General features: G+C 34.7%; 3 protein-coding genes across 5 annotated transcripts; 2 read left to right on the top strand and 1 right to left on the bottom strand.

Moving 5' to 3' along the window:
* Positions 1 to 965: 965 nt before the first annotated feature.
* LOC110708983 (uncharacterized protein At2g34160-like) lies at positions 966 to 2,884 on the top strand. The gene is made up of 4 exons (XM_021887209.1): positions 966 to 1,263; positions 1,383 to 1,431; positions 2,432 to 2,494; positions 2,609 to 2,884. The coding sequence occupies exons 1-4, from the start codon at positions 1,153 to 1,155 to the stop codon at positions 2,758 to 2,760; spliced, it is 375 nt and encodes a 124-aa protein (XP_021742901.1). The 5' UTR covers positions 966 to 1,152; the 3' UTR covers positions 2,761 to 2,884.
* Positions 2,885 to 7,008: 4,124 nt separating this feature from the next.
* Positions 7,009 to 15,910, top strand: LOC110708377 (flowering locus K homology domain-like). 3 transcript variants are annotated; one of them, XM_021886503.1, is made up of 7 exons: positions 7,009 to 7,163; positions 7,519 to 8,134; positions 12,014 to 12,269; positions 13,094 to 13,242; positions 13,333 to 13,611; positions 15,110 to 15,295; positions 15,494 to 15,910. In XM_021886503.1, the coding sequence occupies exons 2-7, from the start codon at positions 7,529 to 7,531 to the stop codon at positions 15,683 to 15,685; spliced, it is 1,668 nt and encodes a 555-aa protein (XP_021742195.1). In that variant the 5' UTR covers positions 7,009 to 7,163; positions 7,519 to 7,528; the 3' UTR covers positions 15,686 to 15,910. The 3 variants fall into 3 exon arrangements, with proteins under 3 accessions (XP_021742195.1, XP_021742194.1, XP_021742192.1); XM_021886502.1 differs by having other exon boundaries at positions 15,101 to 15,295; XM_021886500.1 differs by having other exon boundaries at positions 15,098 to 15,295.
* A 2,323-nt stretch (positions 15,911 to 18,233) lies between these two features.
* On the bottom strand, positions 18,234 to 23,462 carry LOC110708376. The gene is made up of 2 exons (XM_021886499.1): positions 22,135 to 23,462; positions 18,234 to 20,851 (listed from the first exon to the last, which is right to left on the bottom strand). Exon 2 carries the CDS (start codon positions 20,747 to 20,749, stop codon positions 18,473 to 18,475), a length of 2,277 nt encoding a protein of 758 aa, XP_021742191.1. The 5' UTR covers positions 20,750 to 20,851; positions 22,135 to 23,462; the 3' UTR covers positions 18,234 to 18,472.
* Positions 23,463 to 23,932: the final 470 nt, after the last annotated feature.

Below are 23,932 nucleotides of genomic sequence, written 5' to 3'. Positions count from 1 at the left end.
ATTTTATCGTTTTTTACTGAAAATTAGAGATATTACCAATTTGATTTATACGTTAATAAACGTGATGAAAGAGTTATATCACCTAATTTAAAACGGAGTAGGAATTATTGTGAACTCCCACTCTAATTATATGTGTCTGAGTGTCTCCACTCCATTAGGATAAAATCAAAATAGTCATCGCTTTATTTGACTAAAATGGAGTGAAATACTTCTATCAAGTATCAAGCTATTATCAACCGAACTCTAGCAAGTGTTTCTCCTTTTGAGAAACAAAAATTGGGCCACAAAGGGGTGGTGTAGTTCCATAATGTCCAATAGCCCAAATTTTTTCCAAATTACACGTTTGTCCCACCTTGGAAGAAATTTGATTTGCTAGTTGGGTCTTTGTTTTAAAGAAGAAGTTTCAGTTTCAATTTAACCAGTACAACATATGTCAACCCAAAATTTTTACGAGTATCTTTAATTAGTTAACAATAAATATTGACTATTTTTTATTAATAAAATCATTTTACTTCCTGTCCAAAAAAAAAAAAAAATCTCTTCATCAAAAAAATAATCTCCATCTCTTCGTTATTTTTTATAAACTTTGTAATGATATCTTTATAACTTATCTATCGACAAAGATTATTTTTTCGACCAATAGATGCAATTTTCATAATCATTCATTTGAAATCGTTTAAACTTTTTATTCTTACTTGTGAGATACTTTAGTGAAGATAAGAATTGTGCATATAGTCAAGCTAGGGACAAAATTCATATGTAGCCTTTCATTTAGAGATAAATTGTCTATAATAAGTCAAAATGCTTAAATTGGACACTATATGCAATATTACAAGAAATGTAAGATAAATATTTTCTTCATACACTATTTTAATAAGTGCTTCTAAATATGATTAATTAATAACCCCAAAATAACTTATATTTAACCAAACACGTGGTAGATGATGAATACTAAGGAAAAAAAATACATATGTTCCCACCTTTATTAATAACCAATCATTATACATTCTATAACAGAATTTAATTATAACCCTTTTCATATTATTTTTTTACCAAAATCAAGTTGAAATTCTTACAAGAAATTTCTCTCACATTTCTATTAGTAAAAGGCTATCAAGAGGATAAAACTACAACGATACAAAGAGAGAAAATATGGCATCCACGGAAGTGATTGTTGTAACTCCCCTTTCACCCACAAAAAAGAACAGAATTCAAGTATCAAATACCAAAAAACCTTTGTTTTTTTATGTTAATCTTGCAAAGGTTGAATATTTTGTTCTAGTTACAACATTTTTATATTAATTATGTCATATTTTGTATTTACCTTGTAATGATAATTACTTAATTAGTGTTTATGTGTTTGTTGTGCCTTATTGGTGTAGAGATACATACAACAACATAATGAGGTCGAGCTTTCTGCATTGGGCATGGGTACGTTCTTGTGAACATATAAATTCTTTATAATTCCTTTTATTATCCTCCAATTGGAAAATAAAAAGGGAAATGATTCAAACTTTCTTACTATATTAGCACTTATAGTTACACTATTTGTTTGGCGTTGTTCTGGTTGTCTTTTTTTTTTTGTTTTTTGTTTTTCAAAATAATATGATATATGTCATATGACAAATTAGGGAGAAGAGATAATGAATAGCTTTTGTATTGCTTAATTATTATTCATCAATAGGTTGAGTATTTATACAAAACCTATGCTCATAAGATAGGAAACAATCTTCCCAAAAGATATACTATATATCCTAATGATATATTCACTAAATAATATCTTAACATAAAATAAACCTAAATATATTATTCCTTTAATGATATCTATGGAAAATATATCACACATCTATTTTCCGATAACACATATCTCTAACATCATATAATGAATCGAAAATTAGTTAAACTTGTTAAAGTCATAATAATTTTGAAAACTGACAACAAAAAAGTGGAAACTCAATGCTTGTTTGGCATTATTTTTTGTTTTTAGTTTTCTGTTTTTTTGAAAACCAAAAACCAAAAACAGGAAATAAGAATAAGGTTTTTTCACTTTTTTGTTGTCAGCTTTCAAAATTATCATGATTTTGATAAGTTTGACTAATTTTTAAATCATTATATGACATATATCATATGATTTTGCAAAACAAAAAACCAAAAATCACAATGATGCCAAATGAACCCTGTTTTCTTGTTTCTTGTTTTTAATTTTTTGTTTTAAAAATAATAGAAAAGTAGAAAACTAAAAAAAAAAATGCCAAACAAGCTCATTATATTTACTATGTTTCTAATCATGATTCTCAGTCATATATGTTGTTTAATTATATCTCTAACAACTTGATAATTTTATAGTGAATGTATATTTAATTAAGACCACTTTATTATATTTCAATTAACAATAAAATATTCACATTTTGATCTTGTATGTGTATTACAGCAATTACAACGGTTGTCACCATTGCTGAAATTCTAAAGAATAATGGTTTTGCTTGTCAAAAGAGTAATAAGCTTGCTCTACCTCTTCACTTCTATCATTTTAACTTATATTGTTTTTCATTGATTTTTAGTGTATCTTTCATGTACCTATTGTTTTTTTTTTTTCTTTGGAGAATAGAGGTATGTACATCCACTATTGGCATGAAAGATGAAAATAAAGGTCGGATGGTTCAAAAAGCCAAGGTAATTTTTCTTTTGCTTTTTAAAAATATGATAATCAAATGCAACATGTCTTTCATTCACCAACAAAATCAATTTTTATTAGATTAATAAATTATCATTAGCCTTTTCCAAATAATGGAAAAAATGTAAGTACAAAAAAATGTCAAAGATTATTATTATTTTTTTTTTTATAAATGATCAATGATATTGCATTACTTATAAATGTCTAAATGGTTTTCTAGTACAAAAGATGTCAATGATTATTTTTATAAATGACGGATACTATGGTTGTCTTTTACTATAATTTTACCAATGACTTATCTTCGTGTATATGTTTCCAGATCGAAATAGTGTTAGAGAAAACTGAAAAATTCGATTCTTTGATGTCTCCAAGAAGTAAAAACACAGATGACGACACTAAAAATGTAGACAATAATGACACCAACAATACTAACACGGCTCGTGACACTTCAGATGAGAAAATTGAAAAGGAAAAATAGTGTATGAGCATGCATTTCAAGTGCTATTTCAACCATTGCTTCAATTTCTAGCAATTTTTAGCTTACCATTATTCTTACTAAAGGTATAGAAAGAAAATATCCATATTTTAGGGTAATACATGCACATTAGTGACATTACTATGGGAAATGTCACTAATGATTGTTGGTTGCTTCTTTAGTGAAGCTTATATGTATTCATTTATAATAATTTATTTTGCCTTTCACTTCTATTTTTGGAATTGTACAAGTCACTATTGATGACTAATGACGAAACAATGATTGAAATAAAAGCCTTTATTTTTGTATATTCTAATTAAATTTTCTCATTCTTAGTTTACAGATTATTTTCTATATTGAGGGTGTGTTATATGTATTCACCTGGTTTTACTTATATAAACTTATTATCCCTTATTAGAACTTATTTTCATTATAAAATGAACTTGGGTAGCACTAATTAACCCTTATAACAACTTATCTGAACTTATTTTTCATGAACTTATCGTATTTGAACTTATTAACTCTTATCTGAACTTATTTTTCCTGAAATAAGTTAACTTAAGGTGAAACAAAACAGGGAATGAATCTTAATTTGTAATTAACCAAGTCCTATGTGTAATGATTAACAATCAACCATGTTTAAAAGTTTATTGCACATTGCGTTTGTAATCAATGTTCTAGTTGCACAATTAAAAATTACAATCCAAATTCCGATTACTAGCTGAAAAACCATCAAACTTTCACTACTAGAAAACAGTTGAATTCCGACGGAGTTTTTCAGTCAAAAAGACCCCGTTTTCCGTCGGAACCGGTTGTCAAAACGGCTTTTGTAGGAAAAACGACATATTCCGATGGAAATTCTATCGGAAACCGTTTCCCGATGGAATTTCCAGTGGAATTTAAGTCGTCGGACAAGATGTCTCCCTGTCGGAAATTCACGACAGACATTTATCCGCCGGAAAGTTTCGACAAGAATTCCGTCGGAAAAGTCATTTAAAAAAAAAAAAAAAACCCAGCCCGACCCCTAACTTGTACCTCCTTTCCTCCAAACCCACAACCTACCACCACCGGACCCCCCTCCACAACCCAGATCCACCACCGAAACCCACAACAACCCAAATCCACTACAACCCACAATCATTACAACCCACCACCGCTAAAACCCCTACAATCCACAAGGACCTAGATCCACCATTACAACCCACAGCCCACTAACCGAAACTTCTAACCCAGAACCCACTAACAAAAACCCCTAACCTAGAACCCACTAACCGAAACCCCTATCCCACAAAGACCAACAACCCACCACCACCGGCATCCCTAACCCAAATCCGCACCTACCCGCCACAACCCGAAACCCACCTTATTTCACCACCCCTCACCCCTTCCAACCACCGCAATGTAAGCACACCGCTATGAAAATAAAGAAGAAGAAAAAAAACAAACCAAATTAAAAGATAGAAAAAGAAGACACACCTCACATTCCAACCGAAAAACGTCGAATTTGGATTTTAAAGGTCAAATTTGACCATAAAGACTCTAGAACTAGAGTTTCATGGTCGAATTTGACATGAAAAACCTTAAGTAGATGGTGTTCGAAATGTAAACCTCAAATTTGGCGTTCGTTTATGGTGAAGCGGGGTCGTGGCGACGAGAAATACAAGAAAGAGGAGAGAGAAAGGGCGGTGAAGAGAAGAGTAAAGGAAAGAGAAGAGAAGAGAAGAGGGGAGAAAGAAGGAGAAGGAGAAGAGCAGAGAGAAGGAAAAGAACGGAAATAAAGCATAGGAGAGAGAAAGAGAGGCGAAAATAAGAGAGAAAGGGGGAAGGGCTACAGTTTAGGGTTTGGGAAAAAAGATTTTAATTATTTAATCACATTCCGACGAAAAAATTTCCGAAGGAATATAAATCCATCGGAAAGAACATATATTCTGACGGTATTTATTTACGTCATAAATTTCTGACAGATTAGTTTAGAGGGAAAGTAATGAAGGAGGAGAGAATTGAGTAGGAAACCATAAGAGTGGGCCCTACAAACGACTCAATTGGACGGAAACCATTTATGGGTAGAGCTAGACCAACTTTGCCATCTTATGGGTGGTTTTAAACAAAATTCAAAAAACGGGTAGTTGTTCATAAATCAGCTTATCTTTAACATAGGCCATGTTTGGTGAATAGCTTAAAGTTGAAAGCTGAATTTGATTATGTTAGTTGATTTTGACTAGCTGATTGTATTAACTGATTTGACTAACTTATTTTATTAGCTGATAGTTTAAAGGTGATTGAGTATGTGAAATGACCAACTTAATTGTGGGAGTAGGTAGTTTAGGTAGGATTTTAAATTAAATGAGGGTATAAGTGTCATTTCACCAAAATTAATAAATAAGCTAATTAAGGAGCTTTTTCAAAAAGAGCTTATTTAGTGAAATAAGCTCTTCAAATAAGTTTCCCATCAAACATCTTAAATTAGCTTATTTAATAGTCAATAAGCTATTATTAGTCAAATAAGCTGCTTACCAAACACTGCCATAATTTAAAACCAGCACAAAATCTATATTATAATTGTAGAGTCATTTAACGAGAGCCCTCCAAATCCCAAATCCTCAACTCTCATGCATTTGAGATTTTTTTATTTTTTTTAATAAAGGAAAAAATAACTACCAATCCCACTACTTTATTTTATTTTTTTATCATTAAAGAAAAAAACAATAACTACTCATTCACCCTTTCTTTTTTGTTTTTCTTTTTGTTTCTTATTTTTTTTTATTTTTTTATGGGACTACTACTAACATGTCACTTTATGTGTGTCAGTGTGTGTGTGTTTTTTTTGGTACGTAGTATAACATATAAAAAAAAAGTACTCTAAACCCCCGACCCTTCAATTACAGTACTCTAAATCCCCAACCCTTTAATTATATGCATTTTTTTAGGGACTACCCTCCAAACATTTTCCATTTCTTTAATCATCAAAATCAAAAGGAAAATGTACGACACGTTTTTGTGCAACTGGCCTCAGCGAATAACTACTTGCAACAGAACAAAGTATGTAACTCCTACAGCAAGACGCTAACCCATATGACACTAACTGAGTAACACGAGTAACCCCTATAACACTGAATGAGTAACCTTTATAACTTTGAAAAGTAAACCCCATAATAGCATTGTGTGGCTACCGACGTAAAAGAGTAAGACCCTGTTTTTTGAGCTTCTAAGCTTTGCTTAGAATATCATATTTCAATATAGCACATCAGGTGTCAGCACATTATTAATACGATTATTATTAATACTCAGTACAACAGAGCTAATTAGGGTTCAACAGAAACGACCAATCCAAAACCAACCATTACAGCTCAAGTCTAAATTACAACATCAAAATCAACTATCCACATTTTAAATATATTTATTCTTTAATAATATTTTTTTTTCTTATATATCCCATGCTTAGAATATCATATTTCAATATAGCACATCAGGTGTCAGCACATTATTAATACGATTATTATTAATACTCAGTACAACAGAGCTAATTAGGGTTCAACAGAACCGACCAATCCAAAACCAACCATTACAGCTCAAGTCTAAATTACAACATCAAAATCAACTATCCACATTTTAAATATATTTATTCTTTAATAATATTTTTTTTTCTTATATATCCCATGCTTAGAATATCATATTTCAATATAGCACATCAGGTGTCAGCACATTATTAATACGATTATTATTAATACTCAGTACAACAGAGCTAAATAGGGTTCAACAGAACCGACCAATCCAAAACCAACCATTACAACTCAAGTCTAAATTACAACATCGGGTACACTCTAGTTACAAGTAAAATGAAGAGTTTTCCCCGGGCTTAACCTAGGCTGCATATATATAATGAACAGCCCTCGCCCGTGACAAGCCGCTATACGATACACTCACAAACAACGTTATCTCTTCTTCGTCTTCTTGAATCTTCCTCACTCTCTTTTCTTCTTTCAAATCTCTCTCCTCCATCAAAGCAGCTTTAAGGTTAGATTTCGTTTTTAATCTTCATATATCAATTTTACAACCTAGGGTTTATCGTTACTTTTATTCAATTAGGGTTAGGGTTCTTCTGCTGTGAATTGAAAGATTATAACGATGCTAGTCTAATCAATCTAGGGTTCTACTAATGTGAACTATTGAACTATTGGTTACAGTTACTGAATGATTTTAATGAGAAGTTTCACTATCTAGTGTTAATCGTTGATTTTATTCAATTTAGGGTTTTGCTTGAATTTCGTTGCTAATCAATTTAGGGTTTTATTTATTTTTTACTTTATTGAATTGATGTGGTTTTTAGTCAATTGTTATATTGATTTCTTGTTTGTAATGTTGGTTCTAGTTTTGTAAGAATGGCAGAAGCAGAGCAAAACTTTGTCGAAAACAACGAAGAGCAGAATTTTGCGGTGCAAGAATCTGAATTGCATCATGTTGGTGTTGATGAGTTTGAACAGCAAATTATTGCTGGGAATGTGACTGAAGAGTATAATTTTGGTGGAAATGAGCCTGAGAATCAAAGCTTGGCTATGAACGAGCAAAGTTTCGCTGCGAACGAGCCCGAAAACAATTTTGTTGAGCAAGAATATGCTGAAAATGAAAATGAAAATGAGAATGAGAATGAGCATACATTAGAGGGAGAGCAGGCTATTCATGAGTTGGGTGAGGATCAGTTGAAAGAAGAATTCCCTGATAATGAAGTTGATGAGATGAGTGATGCTCCGGTTGATTTGAGTTTTGAGAAAAAGGACGAACATGAGGAAAATAATGTGGCGGCAGGTGCAGGAGTAGAGAAGAAATGGCCTGGGTGGCCTGGAGAGAGTGTTTTCAGGATGTTGGTACCCGCCCAAAAGGTTGGCAATATCATTGGACGCAAAGGAGAATATATTAAGAAAATCGTTGAGGAGACCAGGGCGCGTATCAAGATTTTGGACGGTCCTCCAGGATCGCAGGAGAGAGCTGTAAGTTTTTACATCTTTCTCTAATTGTTGAACCAACTATTTACTTGCTCTCTGGTCAGTCATTTGCGTGGTTGGCCTTGATGCAAGGTTGATTACCGGCTTTATTGTCTATATCCCTCTTCGTATATTAATATGAGAACTGTTAGGTCTAACAGTATTGATTTATGCCATTTTATGTGTATGATCTCTAAACTGGATAAAGCATATAAGATGGAATGTGGCATTGACATTGTTCAAGATTATATAGTGTTTGGGTGTTGGCCGCAGTATTGAAATTGCTTGTTAATGCACCCACTACTCACTAGCTACTATTCAAATGATTGTAGTAGGCGCTACAAAATCCATAAACCATATGATAAGATACTCTCTCTTCACTATGACCTACTTATTCTTAGCGTTTGTTGGTTGATTGCATAAGAAACAATAACAATCATATATAGCTGACTAAAATTATTTTACATCAATTTACTAACAAAAATGCGCTGTGCGCTTGGTTTAATTTAATTATGGAAAGATGTCTCAAGTAATTTGCCAAAGTACAACAGTTAAAGATTTTAAAGCTTATTATTGGAGAAAAAGGCTGTTATAAGACATTTATTGGGTTCCATATTTGGAAGCTTACCTCAGATATTAAGATTTTAAGCACCTGAATAACCAGATTTATGATGTTGGAATCACCGGATCATGCTAAGAGGTTCATAAAAAAAATTGAAGATGGAATCAAGAAGCCTATCTCAATGAAAAATGAGCAATGTAATGCAAATATGTAAGAATAAAGTGGAATCACAATAATCAACACATAAAATGTGAAAAAAGTTGATGTTTTGCAATAACAAAAATGAATATGTGCAGGTTCTGTTGGCAATTATATAAGGCTACGATACCAATGCCATCCCAAACATGAAGCATCAAAGGTCCAGATTGCAGAGATCAGCATGAGCATTACAAGTGCTGAAAAAAGTTTTTATTTGGCTAAAAAGAGTTGTACTTTGTAAGAAGCTCTGCACTGTTTTCTGGAAATCAGTGCCCCGGATGGCTGATGTCATGTCAAGCATTATACATCTCTGTTGAAGAACTCCCTCTATCATGTTTATGATCAATGACCAAGTCAGAGGTGCTTTTTGAGCTTCTTTCACCCATTGTTAAACCAAGTTTAATTAAAAGAATAAGAAGTAAAAACTGAAAGAACCCCCACTAGAATCAAGATGCCTAAACTAGTTATGACAAATGTCTGGAAAATATACTAATTTAAGTTTACAACTGCCAGTTGCCAGAGTGATTGGTGTTATAAAAAATAATTAAAGGAATAAACATAATGCATGATTTTAAAGCTAGGCTAGTAAATAATGTAGCTGGCTGATCATCGACAAGCAAACTTATAATTAAACAATTATTTCATTAAATTCTAAATATATAATACCAGAAGTGAATCATATTTCACCCTTTGTGTCTTTTCTTGATATATAATGATCCTGATGAGGATATATTCTTGATTAAATTTTAAATTATTACTTCCTCAATATTTGCAAAAATAGAAGCTTGTATTTTAAGTTCACATGCTTTATTGTATAGGTGTTTATTAAGATTGTCTATTCAATAGGTATTTTAATCTTTTTCATGCCATTGTATAGAAACGGTTTTGTGGTAGACACTCCTATATTTGGTGTTTGAGGTGGTGGTGGTGGGAGAGTAGGTGTGGATTTGTTAATATATATGTTCCATTTGGCAGGGGGGTGTGCCGTGTTGGGGGGTGGCCCTTTTTGTGGGGTAGGTGGACAAGGGCCCGATGAATTCTTTCTTATATGATTACTAATCCCTTTGTTCCCATTTTCCTTGGCGCTTATCAAGTTACATAGTTTACGATGGTAAGTTATTTGGTTATGATGTGATATTGGTTAGTATTGATAAGGTAGATATCAAGGAGATAGTGGGGTACTTTATGTATAGAGCGAGGGAGAGTTTGGGACTCTTGTCTTTTTAGTGGTGTGAAGAGGAATGTATTAAAAAAATATGTTATATCTAAAAAAATTACTTCTCTTAATGACTAATGATGAGCACTGTAATGGTTTGGTATTAAACAATGTTGGTTATTGTTGAAGCTTCTAAAAGATGACTTTTTGTTGATGAGACTAATTCTAGGTTGAACAACATGAACTGTTTAAGACTTGGTATACGAATGGAGAATAATGGACTAGGAGCAAAGATTCATGGATTAACTCATTTCACATGGGTTTTGAAGGGAGATTTAAATTAGAGTAACTCCTGGGTGGAAAGATTATTAAGTGATTAAGCCGATGTTTAGGTGTTTGAGATCACTTGCATGCTTCATGTGGTGCATTAAGTTTCAAGTGTGCTTGCCTTTATATGTATTGAACCTGCATGCAAACCTGTGTTTGTGTGTCATGTTCTTGTATTGGGATGTATGCTTCCTTGTACATTCACTTCTGGTGTTTGGTGTATTACATATTTCGTAGATTATATGCTTATGACTTGGGCATTTAATGCTTAAAACTTGTTGCTGGATTTAGTAAACAGCAAATGTTGCTTTCACTTATGATCATATCCTTAAAAATGCTGAATTGGTTCTTGTTTATGTGATTCTGCTGCTTTGGAAAACTTGTAACAATGATGTGGGCTCTAATTGTGTGACTGTTTTGTAGCACTGTTGGGGCACCAATGAACTAACGCATGCTTGGCTTATATTTCACTGTATGTAGCTGTATAAATCAACACTGACATATTTAAACAGCTTAAATTGCTTTCTGGGCACTGCATGGTAGCAGTTGGCTGAATTTTATTGAAAGTTTTGGGAAAACTTGTTGAGCTGTCTGAATTATGTAGAGTGATGTAGAGGGATACGAGTATATCACAAACTAGATTGTTGCAGTAATTCTCATCTCAGCTATGCTAAAATTTGAGAAGTTACCTAACTAAAAACTTGTAGACCAACTGACCAAGCTATTATTTTATTTTTTCAAGCTGAGATATTCTGCCATATATTACTTTTGTGTTTCAAATGCTAGATTCATTCATTGTGATGTGAGTAGTTTGCTTTGACTTTTGATAATACTATTGATTGTATAACCATACTTGATTAAATATGTATTTTACATTTTCATGAAACTGATAAGTAGTGTTATTTTCTATGTTTAGGTTTAGCAAGATGGATTTTATGACGTTACATGGAAGCTCTTAATGTATAAGAATTATGAAAACTCCGTGTGTTGTTAAAAGCTCACTTGCTTGAACTCTTTGGTTGTGTTGGTTTGCCAGAATCTTGATTTAATCTTCTTATTCTGTGGTCATTGAGAGTTTTTGTGGGTTTTTGTTTTTTTTTTTTTTTTTTTTTTTTTTTTTTTTTTTGTGAAAACGTCATATCACTATGTTCTATTGTTATTGTTTTATTTTGATCGTTTGAGTATTCTTATCAATATCTTCTTGTTTCCCCCTTATCCTGTGATATCTTTCCTAAGTTTCCTGGATTCCTGGGAGATGAGATATTCTTTTGATAAAATCAGAATTTCTAAAATGAGTTAAATGTTATTAGCTAGCCTAGGATAAGTGGATACAGAAGTGGGTTGGTGATGTTATGCCATGGCCTGGTGAGGAACTCCTATTGTGGCATTTGTTACTAGATCTAAACATTGCCTTGTGAGGAACTCCTATTGTGGCATTTGTTACTAGATCTGATTTTTTTTATAGGCTATGGAATCGCCTGTAATTTCTACTTTATTCTAGCTCTCTTTTGTTGACCTTTCCCACCTGCCCGTAGGAAAATTTATTCTTGGAAAAACCACTGGATTTTAAATTTGAGTTCCTGAAATGTTGGTGAAAAGGGGTATTTATCCTTTCTTAATGCTTTTATGTTTCTGCTTATAGGTGATGGTTTCAGCTAAGGAGGATCCTGATGCTTCTCTTCCTCCAGCTATGGATGGACTTTTGAGGGTTCATAGACGTATTGTCGATGGACTGGATGCTGATGTTTCTCAGGCTCAGGCTCCTCCTGCAGGAAGCAAGGTTTCAACTAGGTTGCTAGTGCCTGCCACCCAGGCTGGTAGTTTGATTGGAAAGCAGGGAGCCACTGTTAAATCAATTCAGGAAACTGCAAACTGTATTGTTAGGGTTCTTGGACAAGGTACTATATGGCATCAATTCTTAGAAGCTATTCTGTTTAATTTTCTTCAAGGCCTTATCAGTATAAGGGAGGAGTTCCAGTGAAAATTTCTTAAAATGAGAAGGATTAAATCCTCCATTTTTTTTAAGTTAGAATGTGTATATGCTTCCTTCACTCTGCTTTAATTGTAACTGACTAGTTACTTGCACTATTACTTTGTTTGTCCTAAGGTTCTCTCTATCTCTCTCCCTAACTTATGGGCATACTTTATTTTATTTTATTTTTATCTCTCATACTGTTAACGTATGGACATAGTAATTCAGCCAAAAACACTTTGCTCTTTGGTGGTAAAACATGGAGTTTTTTTTTTTAAAAATTTAATTTAATTTTTAATTATTTTTTTTTTTTTTTTATAAAATTTAATTTTTAAATTATCTGATTTACACCTTCTTTATTTTCACTTTTGCAAGTCGTATATTATCCGACTTTGGCCTTTGGCACCTATTTTATCCTCGTCTCATATTCTAACAGGTGTGTATCCCCCACATTGTCTTTTAAGACAATGGAGGAGGTTTTTTTTTTTTTTTTGAAACAAAATGTTTGCACACAACAGTTCAGCCAAAATCATTTGCTCATGAGTGAAAAACTATGCTCATTTAGTAGGAAAAATATGTCTTATATCATCTGATTTACCCTTTTTTTCTCTCTTTTGTGTTATTGTATTTTTTAGTAAGATTTCCTTCCGCAAGTCTTGTAGACTTGTGTTATTTGATTTTTGTCTTTGGGTTTCATTTAAACATTTTATTTTGGCAAACTATGCTAAATCTTACTGTGTATTGCTGCAGAGGACCTTCCTGTTTTTGCTCTTCAAGAAGATCGAGTGGTTGAAGTAGTTGGGGAAGCTGTTGATGTTCACAGGGCAATTGAACTGATTGCAACACACCTGAGGAAGTTTTTGGTTGACCGTAGTATAATTCCTGTTTTTGAAAAGCAGGTAACTACCCATAGATATTGTCATTTTTATCTGTTTATTTCAAATATGTACGTAGTATAACTAACTTGGAATGGGCCTTTCTTCATCCAGATGCAAGCTTCAAGTGCTCCCATGGAGCATATGCCACCTCAGCCTTGGGGTCCCCCTCATGGTCTTCCACCAAGTGGAGGAGGTGGACATGGCGGTTATGGTTCTGGTATGCAATATATGCCACCACCACGTCAACTTGACAATTATTATCCACCAGCAGATATGGCACCCCCTCCGGATAGGCAGCCTCACCAAGGAATATCAGCATATGGAAGAGAGCCTCAAATGGGTGTTCATGGTGCATCTAATGCTCAGTCTACACCATCTATGATCACACAGGTCTGTCATTAAAGAAAGTGATTGTACTGCTTTGTTGTGTTAGATATGAATATGGACTAATGTGTTGGGTATACTCTCACGTCAATGCTAACTATGTATAATGGTTACTTGTTGGAGAACTGCTGAATTGTAGTTTGTGATGCTTAACTGCTTGTGTATAGTTTCTCTAGATTATAATATTCTTTGAGGGGTGTTTGATAGTTATTACTATGTACAAAGTATAGTTTAGTGGCTGTTAAGTGTGGCCGTGAGATTGTCTCTATAAAAGGATTTAGTTAAGAACCCAAAATCTTCCCAGCGTCGCCAATTTATTAGCAGCTACCATATCAATCCTTTCCATGCATGGTGCTGAGAGAATTTTGTGCTCTTTGAAAGCGTAGTTACAATTTGTTTCAAATATTTTCTTTTTCTTGATTATTTTAAAATTGCAACACAAAAAACTTAAACAACACTGGAGTTCCACAATCTTAGAATAATTGACAATGTTTGACCTTTTGCAATATTCATCTACTACTAACCTTTACCATGTGTCAATACTAAAATTACAAACTCTGCTAACAAGTATTAGGGTAACTTCAGAGCCCAATTATAACACTTATCCCCTTCTCCCTCAAATCTGTCGGCCCCACAACCATCCCTTCTCCCTCGGCACCATCTGCATGGAAAACTGCTTTCCCACTCTAACCCCCACTAACTTCGTAAATATACTTACTAATATTTAAACTACCTGTTGTCATTCTTCTTACCCTATTATTCATCCTTTTTGGAACTGATGAGGGAGAAATAGCTCGAGGATGAGAGAAAGCAGAGCAACCCTCTCTCTTGTGCCAACTAAAAATCTAGATATATTCCTTTTTCTTTTCTTCTTCTACACTAGATCACTTCAACATTTGTTGCAAAATGTGCAAAAGAAGGGAATATTTGTCTGTAAGAGAAAGGGGAGAGGAATAAGGTACTGGAAAAGGGATTGGCTATGGGATAAGGTTAAGGATAGAAGAAGGGTTGAGTGCCCTCAGAAAAGGGTCAGCGTAGAGGTGGTCAGAAAAGCCGATTTGGGGTGGGGTTTGGGTGGTTGGGCAGGTGTGAAGCTAGATCCTTGGTGAGATTTAATTAGGGACGGGTGGTTTATTAAGGGTGGAAAAACTTTCTCATTCTTTTGTTTCATGTGCCAAGTTGCCAACAGGTATTGGAAGTTTTTATATAGAGGAAGTAATTTGGTCCTGGTATGGGAAGTTTTTATTATATAGAGGAAGTAGTTTGGTCCTTAAATCTGGATTGCTTAGATTGAGGCTATCAAATCGAACAAGGCACTACATTGAGTGGATGACTTGAGATTGATGTATGCTAATGCTGTTAGAGCTTACTAGAATATACCCAATTAGCAATTACACATTGCTCATTGGGCATGGTTTTAGCCGTCTCCTTTTTTCAGTGCCCATTCTCAGCATGAGTTTCCACAACTTATATACTCTCTTCTCACTTAAAGCAGATCACGCAGCACATGCAGGTCCCTTTATTATATGCAGATGCTGTGATTGGTACCAACGGCTCCACTATAAGCTACATTCGGCGTGCTAGTGGCGCTACTGTCACCATACAAGAAACAAGGGGTGTTCCTGGAGAAATGACAGTTGAGATAAATGGAACTGCATCACAAGTTCAAGCAGCTCAGCAGCTGATACAGGTAATGTTTGTAATGACTTGTTGATGTACAGTCTGTTTGAGTTTGTTGCACTAAAATTATTAGGTCTGTAAAATTATCCAAGGAATATATTTAAAGTTATTTTTAGTTATTTTCTTGTGTCCTTGCTAAAAAAAGTCTACTCCCAGCATTTTTCTTAACTTGAGTGAAAGCTGTTTAACGTCTATGCATGGTTTGCAGAATTTCATGGCAGAGGCAGCGGCAGCCCAAGCACCATCCCAAGCAGGCGGTGCAGCAGACCAGGGTTATAGCCAAGGTTATAATTCGTATGCTGCTCCTGCTTCAGTGTATGGATCTGCACCGTCTAGTGCTGGACATGCAAGCCAACCTGGAGCGTATGGATCAGTGTATGGTGGAAATTATGGCTATTAGATTGGCAAGTCACTTTGTTCATTTAGATTTAGTGTCACCGAATAATTAAATAGGAAAGGCTGTATTACTATTTTAGATTCCAATTATAACTATAAACTGTTTTTGACTGCCCAAGTTACCATGTGTTTGCGACATTAGCTATACTAACTTGTAATTCAGGTTTTTGTGTGAACGTATGGACTCCAATCGTAGTCACCCATTCTATGACAGTTTTATTGGGTTAAAGAAAATTGCTCACAGTGTCTACATCAAGATATATCCTACTGAATATCAAGATTTTAATATCTCAAAAATCTTGCGTAATCATCTTGCGTAATCCCCATCTAATTCATATCTAGTCTTAGGTTAAAACACAATTGACCGGCACAGTAATTAGGAAATACTTCTGCTGTTCTTTTTTACTTGACCTGTTTCTTTTATCACGCTTGCCAAAGTAAAACTTTAGCGATTAATAACTTTATTTCTTCATAAGTAAAAATTATAAAAGTTGTATATTATGATATTACTTATTGAGAAAAATTCAAAAAGATATAACATGAATATTTTTTTCCTTATATATCATTCACAAAAGACGGTCAAAGGAGGAGGGATGAATAATGTAAAAGTCAAAACAGATTAAATAAAAAAGAACAGAGGAAGTAGCAACATCACCGTTTAAGCTGACGCAAAAGTGGTAAGAAACAACTTAAGCTCTAGCTCATTTATGCCAAGATGGACTTGTGATAGTTAAGAACTAATATATCATCTCTTTTCGAAAATTTCGCCAAGGTTCCTAAAAGTATATTACCTAATACTCCCTCCGTTTTTAAATACTTGCTTCACTTTTTTTTTTCGGCCGTTTTTAAATACTTGCTCAATTTCCTTATTTGGAAAGCTTTTACAATATTTAACTAATTTCTCTCACCTAGTGGACCCACCACATATTTTCTCTCTTCTAATCCTCTCCACTACTTTTGCTTTTTACAATTGTTTATTCTTCCACTTGCCCCACTACCTCTATATATTATTGTTTTCTCCAATTTCTTCTAAAACTTTAAAAACGAAGGGAGTAATCTTTATGAATAGCTTACTGAAAATGATTTGTTTAATTTATAAGGAACTAAGGATTGTCGAGATTGGTATAAAAATTTGAACCTTGTTGGAATTTCGGGGGTGTATAGGGTAGATAATAAATGGATGGGAATGAAAATTGATACAAAATGACATTTTCGCCATTAATGAGAAGAATGAAAAAAAAAAGTTAGTAAGGTTATTTTTGTAAAATTGTTATTTAATCTTTATATATTCTCGCCCACTATCCAAACAAGTTATTGTCATATTTTTATGTATTCCCATCAATTAATTCCCAATCTCATTCTAACATTCCAAACATCCCGTTCGGGTATATAGTACTTCATCCGTCCCATAATATGATTATTGTTTTCCTATTCTGGAGACTTAAAAGCCAAAATATTGTTGTTTTATTTTTTAATAGTATGTAAAGACCATTATACCCTCATTTTTTATTTTTATTTTTTTTACTTTATTCATTTAATTTGTACATTACTCTTCAATTTTGCACATCTCTTGTACTTATATCTACTCTCTCTTAACTTTTGTCTGTAATTGTACTTGTCACTTTTATTAATGTACTTCATCCGCTTTCTCTTCCTACTTGTTAAATACCGTGAAAAAACACAAACATAAACTATATATTGGGGTAGAGATGTAGTAAAAGTTTGGTATATTATGATTTTGTCTTGTAGGGTTACTTTACACAGCAGCCAAAGTGTCGGAATTTCGCACCAAAACCTTTTTTTATGGGTGTCTTGTAAAGGTTGTACAATAGGAGGTTTGAAGGCTACATCTATGCTTTTACAAACCATAAACACAGTTTACACAGTCATAACTGCATCTAGGTTAAAAATATGCTTACACCAGAAACAACATTGTTTTGCATGTCAAGAGGCCTAGATGTACTAATCGTGGGAGATGTATAACAAAATGAGATCATGCACTTGGTCTCTCCCTTGTTATAAGGGTGGCCAAAACTATACATCTTCTATCTTCATCTATTCCTATATACTACAAAGTACAGAGTAATTGATAAAGCAGACGTATATCAAGAATACAGTTGCAACATTCAATGATAATTTGCTTAAATCATCAAGGGTAAAAACTTATGCTGTTTCAAAGAGAAGCATAAACACGTTCACAACAGACGATCTTCAGGTTAATCAAGAGGTAAACCCAGTGCATCGCAAATTAAGATCAACAATTCCAATATCCAATTTTGATGGGAACAAGATGAGTTATGAATGGGATATCACAAAGAACCCTTCCTCAAGCCAAATCTATTAGTGTAAATCAGTAAATGTGTAATGGGAGTAACATATCATACATAAAGGTCCATCTAACTCACCCAAGAACCTGGAAAGAATATTCATCGGCTTTTATATCCAAAGCACACAACATCCATAGAAGCCAAGAACTACTATATCAAAGATAGCATGTGTGGCCTCATATTTGGAAGTCTATAAAAAGATCTATCTTTATTGTGAAATTAATATGAATAAGCTCTTCCACAGTAATTGTATTATTCGTTATGAATAGGTATATAGCAGCTAATGCTTTGTTCACATATTTTCCTAATAATAGGAAAGAGACCAATATAGACAAGCTATTCTAACTAACTAGAATGTTGCATAAAAAAAAAATATAAGGCTTACAAGAAACTTGAAGTTTCTATTTAACTAATATATAGAAACACATGATAATCACCTGATTTGCCAATCTTCAGATAAAAATCTATATAGGTGCGGCACAAGTAGTTCTGAAATGACCTGTCTGATTGCAACGACTACAGTGCACAATCCGTTTAACACGGCCACGATCTTCAGCTCGAACTCTTTTTTTCCTAGGTCTTCCAGGAGGGCGAAGAGACTTGGGTGGGTTAATGATAGTCCCATCAGATTTGGTAGCAGGGTTAATAATAGTTTCATCAGATTTGGTAGCAGGGTTAATGATAGCCCCATCAGATCTGGTAGCATCCGAGTCCTCTTCAGACAACTCTTTCCACAATGACTTGTCTGGAATTGGATGTATAGTCTGTGAGTATGCCTTCCGATAAGTTGCAACGGTGAAACAACTTTCTGTAAAGCGATGTACATTCTGTCTGCAGGAAAGTAGCGCAGACACAGCATGGGCACATGGTAGACCATACAGCTGCCATCCCCTGCAAAGACAGCAACGATTTCGAATATCCACAAAATTAGATCCTTCATTTGTTATAACTTCAAACTCTGCCTCATTTGCACGGAGAACTTGGAAAGAGCGGGCATGCTCAATTGCCTCTTCAACACGCCTTTCAGCAGTTGGAACAAGTATCGATGTCCACTGCATGCTGGTTTCACGTCGTTCATTAAACCAAGTCATTAGCTGCCTCCGTATGCACTCCATCATCTGAATGATTGGGAGCCCAGAAGCTTCAAGAAGCCAAATATTTAGAGATTCAACTATATTTGCAGTCAGATGCCCAAATCGTGTCCCCTCAAAATATGCTGTAGCCCATAAGCGGGGTGGAATTCTTCTAATCCAAAATGCAGCATCTTGTGACATCTCCTCTATTTCCAAAACTTTTGCTTCAAATTCAATTATGGTAAGAGCTTGAGCAGCTTCCCATAAAAGGTTGACGAGCATTGTGTTATTAAACTCCTTCCGAAAGCTTTCACTCAAATGACGCATGCAAAATCCATGAAAAGCAGTAGGAAAATTTGCTTCCACTCCATCAACAATACCCTTGTGCCTGTCTGACAAAATGGTAAGCCTTGGCATATTTTCAGTATTAGTCTCAAGCAAATTGTGGAGTTCTGATAGAAACCACATCCAGTTCTCATCATTTTCCTCATCAACTACACCAAATGCCAAAGGAAAGAGAGCACCATCCCCATCAAAACCAGTGGCCAACAACAAAGTTCCCAAGTACTTGCTTTTCAAATAGGTCCTATCAAGTCCAAGAAGTGGTCGACAAGCATTTAGGAAGCCATATATAGATGCGTGGAATGATATAAAGAGCCGCTGGAAGCAGCCATCTTCTGGACTAGCGTAAACAGCAGCAATACTGCCTGGATTTGTGCGTTTAATTTGCTCGCAATATTGTGGCAGAAGCCGATAACCTTCTTCAAAGGATCCACGCATAGCTGCCATGATACGCTCCTTTCCCCGCCAGGCCTGCTTGTATGACAAGGTGATCCCATGTACCCGATGGATCTCTTCTAGTATCTCCTTAGGCTTACAGTTAGGATTCTCTCTCAAACGTTGTTCGACAGAATTAGCCACCCACTGAACTGATGCTTGCTGGTGGCCCAGATGACCTATGCCATTGCAGGTATGGAGCTCATAAAGGGTTCTGATTGTGAAAGTAGGTGCCCCAGGAAGCTTCGCAGCATGCACACGCCAGGGGCATCCTTCAGCTGCACATTTGGCAGTAAAGCGAGTTTTATCAGATTTTATGGTCTGCATTTCAAAGTGTAGAGCAATTGCCATGTCCCTTAAAGCTCTGCGACAACTCTTGACATCTGGGAATTCCTGCCCTACACGGATCTCATGGCTAGGGCTAACAACCAAAGAACGCGCCTGAATAACATGACTAAGTACATATTCTGGCTCCTGAACAACCATGTCATCAATAGCTTCAATTCCCATTTCATGATTTTGATCAATATCTAACTCCAAATCCTCATCAAGGTCTTGATTGCCGGAAACAGTCAGCTCATTGTGCTCTACCATACTTAAATCATTGTTCTGTGAAGAAAATTCATGGCTTTCATTATCAGGTTTATGCTCCATATGCAAGTCATTGCTTTGCTCATAATGATGCCCATCACTCGATTCATGGTCATGGCTCTGTTCCAAAGCCAATTCATCATGGTTGTGGGCATTTTCTAAACCTAGTTCCTGCTCATGCCTTTCTCTCAAACCCAGTTCATGTTCATGACCTAGGGAATGATTATGGGCAAGGACCAACTGCCGGTCATGACCTATATCCATTCCATGATTTTTCCCAAGGACGTCATGATTTGCCATAATTTAATGAAGATTTACAATTTGCAAACTTCACCAATTCAACTATGCAAGCAAGATGCTGAATACTCTCAATAATGTACAGTCATCAGTGGCATCAACAACCTATGAGACAAGAAGAATTAACTAATTAAGCATTCTATAACCAAAGAAGCATACAACATAAAAATCTGATTAAGCATTCTATAACCAAAGAAGCATACAACATAAAAATCTAAAAATAGGCACATAGTCAATCAACTGAAAGAAATCACAACAAACTCCAAGATGCACCCTGAGCGAAAGAAATCACAACAAACTCCAAGATGCACCCTGAGCGAAAGAAATAACAACAAAATCCAAGATGCACCCTGAGTGGAAGAAATCACAACAAACTCTAGCCTCTCTTTTAACCCTCACTTGTAGAAACACAGATTCATAAGCATGCTATGTGTGCGTAGAATTAAATGAAAATCGATATTCAAAAACTCTTATTACATTAGCATTAATAATAATAAAAGTAGGGGTGTTTTAGATCTTTTAAGTAAGAAACAAAACTGCTCAAAGAGTTGGCTTATGAAGTATTATGTCTAAATGCATCCTAAGCATGCTTTACATTTCAAACTTCATACTTTGTATGCAACAACTAATAGTAATTTAACTTCGAAAATCTTAAAATTTTAAAAGGGAACTCTGTATATTAAAAAGTAAAAGGTCTTTTAGATAAATTAGGTGGTCACCAAATTCCTTATAGGATGTAAGATAACAAAGAAAAACTTCCTTTCACCTTACTAATTCACTATGCGAAATAACTCGAACCATAGTCAACATTCCTCGAACTCGACGACAAGGTGAGATCTTTCGATCTCCAAGGTCCTAATTCAGCTACCTCAAAAGAGTAGAGTACTTCCTATTACAGTCTAATTAGTAGTAAAAAATTTTGGCTCTCTGAGAGTGACATGCCAGATAAGTAAATCACTTCTACTTTATATACGATATGCTAATCTGTTAATTAGGCTGAAAATAGACTGAAAAATGCTGAAGTAAATACCAACACATCTTATTATACTACCTCTGTTATAGGTTATGGCAACGATTAGACATTTTCCCTCTCTACTTTATGTCACGTTGCACATAAGCTGTAACGGAGGTAGTAGTTAGTTGCCAATAAAGTTGCAAATATTAACATTCAGCAGAATTAAACCATGATCTATAATTTAATAACAGCAAAAATTAAACTCACAAACTTTAAAGCATATGAATCATATAGTTAAGATACAAAAAAAATAAGAACAAATAAAACACCTCAATGAGCTTCAGTTAGCAAACAAAATTACTCAAAATAACGAAGTGGGGTTTACCCAAAACAAAGAAAATCAAAGAGAAATGCACGAAATTAACAACAGTACCTCTGAATTATAGAACCCTAACCCAAGAATTTGGGTTTTGATCCATCAATTGAGCATAAAAAACAGTGTAAATCATCAAATTCGAACTGGGTATTCCTCAAATCTTGTAAACCCAATTCATGGAACACAGAAAGGGAACAATCTCGAACAAATCGAGGTAAGAAACCCCAAAATCAGAAATTGTGATTGATGGAAGGAGGAGGAAGACGAAAAGGGGGAGAATTAACAGAAATTCGAACGAGGGAGGAGAGAGAAAATTGGCGGGTATAGTGATGAAATCGAAGAGAAGAAAGAAAAGGGTAATGAAGGAATTGATGGAAAAATTGGGGGAATTACAAAGGGGCAAACAACAAAGAGGAGATGAGAAGAAGAGAATGCACAACGTAGCATTAGGGGTGAAACAAATTCGGTTTAAAACCAAACCGAATAAGAAATATGGTTCGGTTTTTTTCCTAAAGTGGTTCGGCTTGGTTTGTTAAAAAAAAAATTCGATTTTCGGTTCGCTTTCGGTCTGAGAAAATTAAAAACCGAAAAACCGAATAAAACTGAAAAAACCGAAATATTAGGCCCAATTTACCCTAAGTATATAAACCCAAAAAAAAACCTAATCTATTTGCGTTTTCCTCTGAAAGTCTGAATCCTCCACGCTCTCAGCCTCTTACCCTAAGTCTCAAACTCTCATACATTCCACCGTCCATTCCACCACCAATCACCGTCCAGGCGTCCAGCATCCACCGTCCATTCCTCCACCGTCCTGCCGTCCAAAGGTAATTTTTCATATTTGCGATTAAGCATTTACTTGGTTCAAATCTGGAAAATGAAAGTTAATTTCTTAAGGTTTTAATTATGAGTAGTGTTAATTACGAAAATGATTATTAAAGATGAGTTTGAATCATGATAAAATTACAATTTACATGTACAATTTAATAAAAAATTCAGATCTGTTCGGCTGTTCCTTCCCTTGAATTCTCTAGTATCTTTGGGTGAATATACACTCGATTGTTGATTGTGAACTTGTGAATTGTGATGTTGTTTGTGAGGCAATGTTCGTTTATGTTTTATTTGCGAAATACTTTGTTACAGTCTACATGCTACACTAGGCCTAAGTAGTTGCAGATTCACTCTGTATTAGTTTCATAGCTATTTACAGTGTACATTTTCAAAGAAATGTAACTGTATTTTCAAAGAAATGGTTAAGACTACATGGATGCATGTGTTGTGAATTGTGATGCTGTTCTTTTGCTGCTGTGTTGTGAACTTTTGCTGCTGTGTTGTGAACTTTTGCTGCTGTGTTGTTGTGAACTTGTGATGTTGTTCTGTTGTGTTGTGATGTTGTTCTGATGCATTGTGTTGTTCAAATGATACTGCAATTGGGTATTTGAGAAGGAAAATAAATGGATGGAAAACTGGGGTTCTTAAGGGTCGTTTCATTCACATGCGTTGTGTTGCGCATATTGTCAATTTGGTTGTTTCTGATGGTTTGAAAATTGTTAATGATTCGGTTCAACGTGTTAGGCATGCTGTTAGGTTTATCAAACAATCTCTTGCTAGGTTGCAAAGGTTTAAAAAATGTGTCTTAGATGAAAAAATCAACACAAAAAAGGGATTGTGCCTTGATGTGCCTACTAGGTGGAACTCCACCTATTTGATGTTGAATGCTGCTATTGAACTTGAGGATGCTTTTGAGAGGTATTCTGAGGAAGACCCCCACTATGTAGTTGATTTGAATGAGAGGGATGGTAAGGGTAGCCCTGATTCTGATGATTGGAATAATGTGAGAAGATTTTTTGAATTTCTA

The sequence above is a fragment of the Chenopodium quinoa genome, unplaced genomic scaffold, assembly GCF_001683475.1.
Source record: "Chenopodium quinoa cultivar QQ74 unplaced genomic scaffold, ASM168347v1, whole genome shotgun sequence".
Lineage (NCBI taxonomy): Eukaryota > Viridiplantae > Streptophyta > Magnoliopsida > Caryophyllales > Amaranthaceae > Chenopodium > Chenopodium quinoa.
The sequence above is the reverse complement of the archived record's forward strand: the minus strand, read 5'-3'. Positions and strand labels throughout refer to the sequence as shown.

Excerpts from the sequence above, each read along its gene's own strand:
- LOC110708377 (XM_021886500.1), top strand. The coding sequence starts at position 7,529 with ATGGCAGAAGCAGAGCAAAACTTTGTCGAAAACAACGAAGAGCAGAAT. Across the intron at positions 12,270-13,093 it reads TGTTAGGGTTCTTGGACAAG|AGGACCTTCCTGTTTTTGCT; the intron begins GTACTATATGGC and ends GTATTGCTGCAG. Across the intron at positions 13,243-13,332 it reads TTCCTGTTTTTGAAAAGCAG|ATGCAAGCTTCAAGTGCTCC; the intron begins GTAACTACCCAT and ends TTCTTCATCCAG.
- LOC110708376 (XM_021886499.1), bottom strand. The coding sequence starts at position 20,749 with ATGGCAAATCATGACGTCCTTGGGAAAAATCATGGAATGGATATAGGT.
- LOC110708983 (XM_021887209.1), top strand. The coding sequence starts at position 1,153 with ATGGCATCCACGGAAGTGATTGTTGTAACTCCCCTTTCACCCACAAAA. Across the intron at positions 1,264-1,382 it reads TTTATGTTAATCTTGCAAAG|AGATACATACAACAACATAA; the intron begins GTTGAATATTTT and ends TTATTGGTGTAG. Across the intron at positions 1,432-2,431 it reads GCTTTCTGCATTGGGCATGG|CAATTACAACGGTTGTCACC; the intron begins GTACGTTCTTGT and ends TGTGTATTACAG.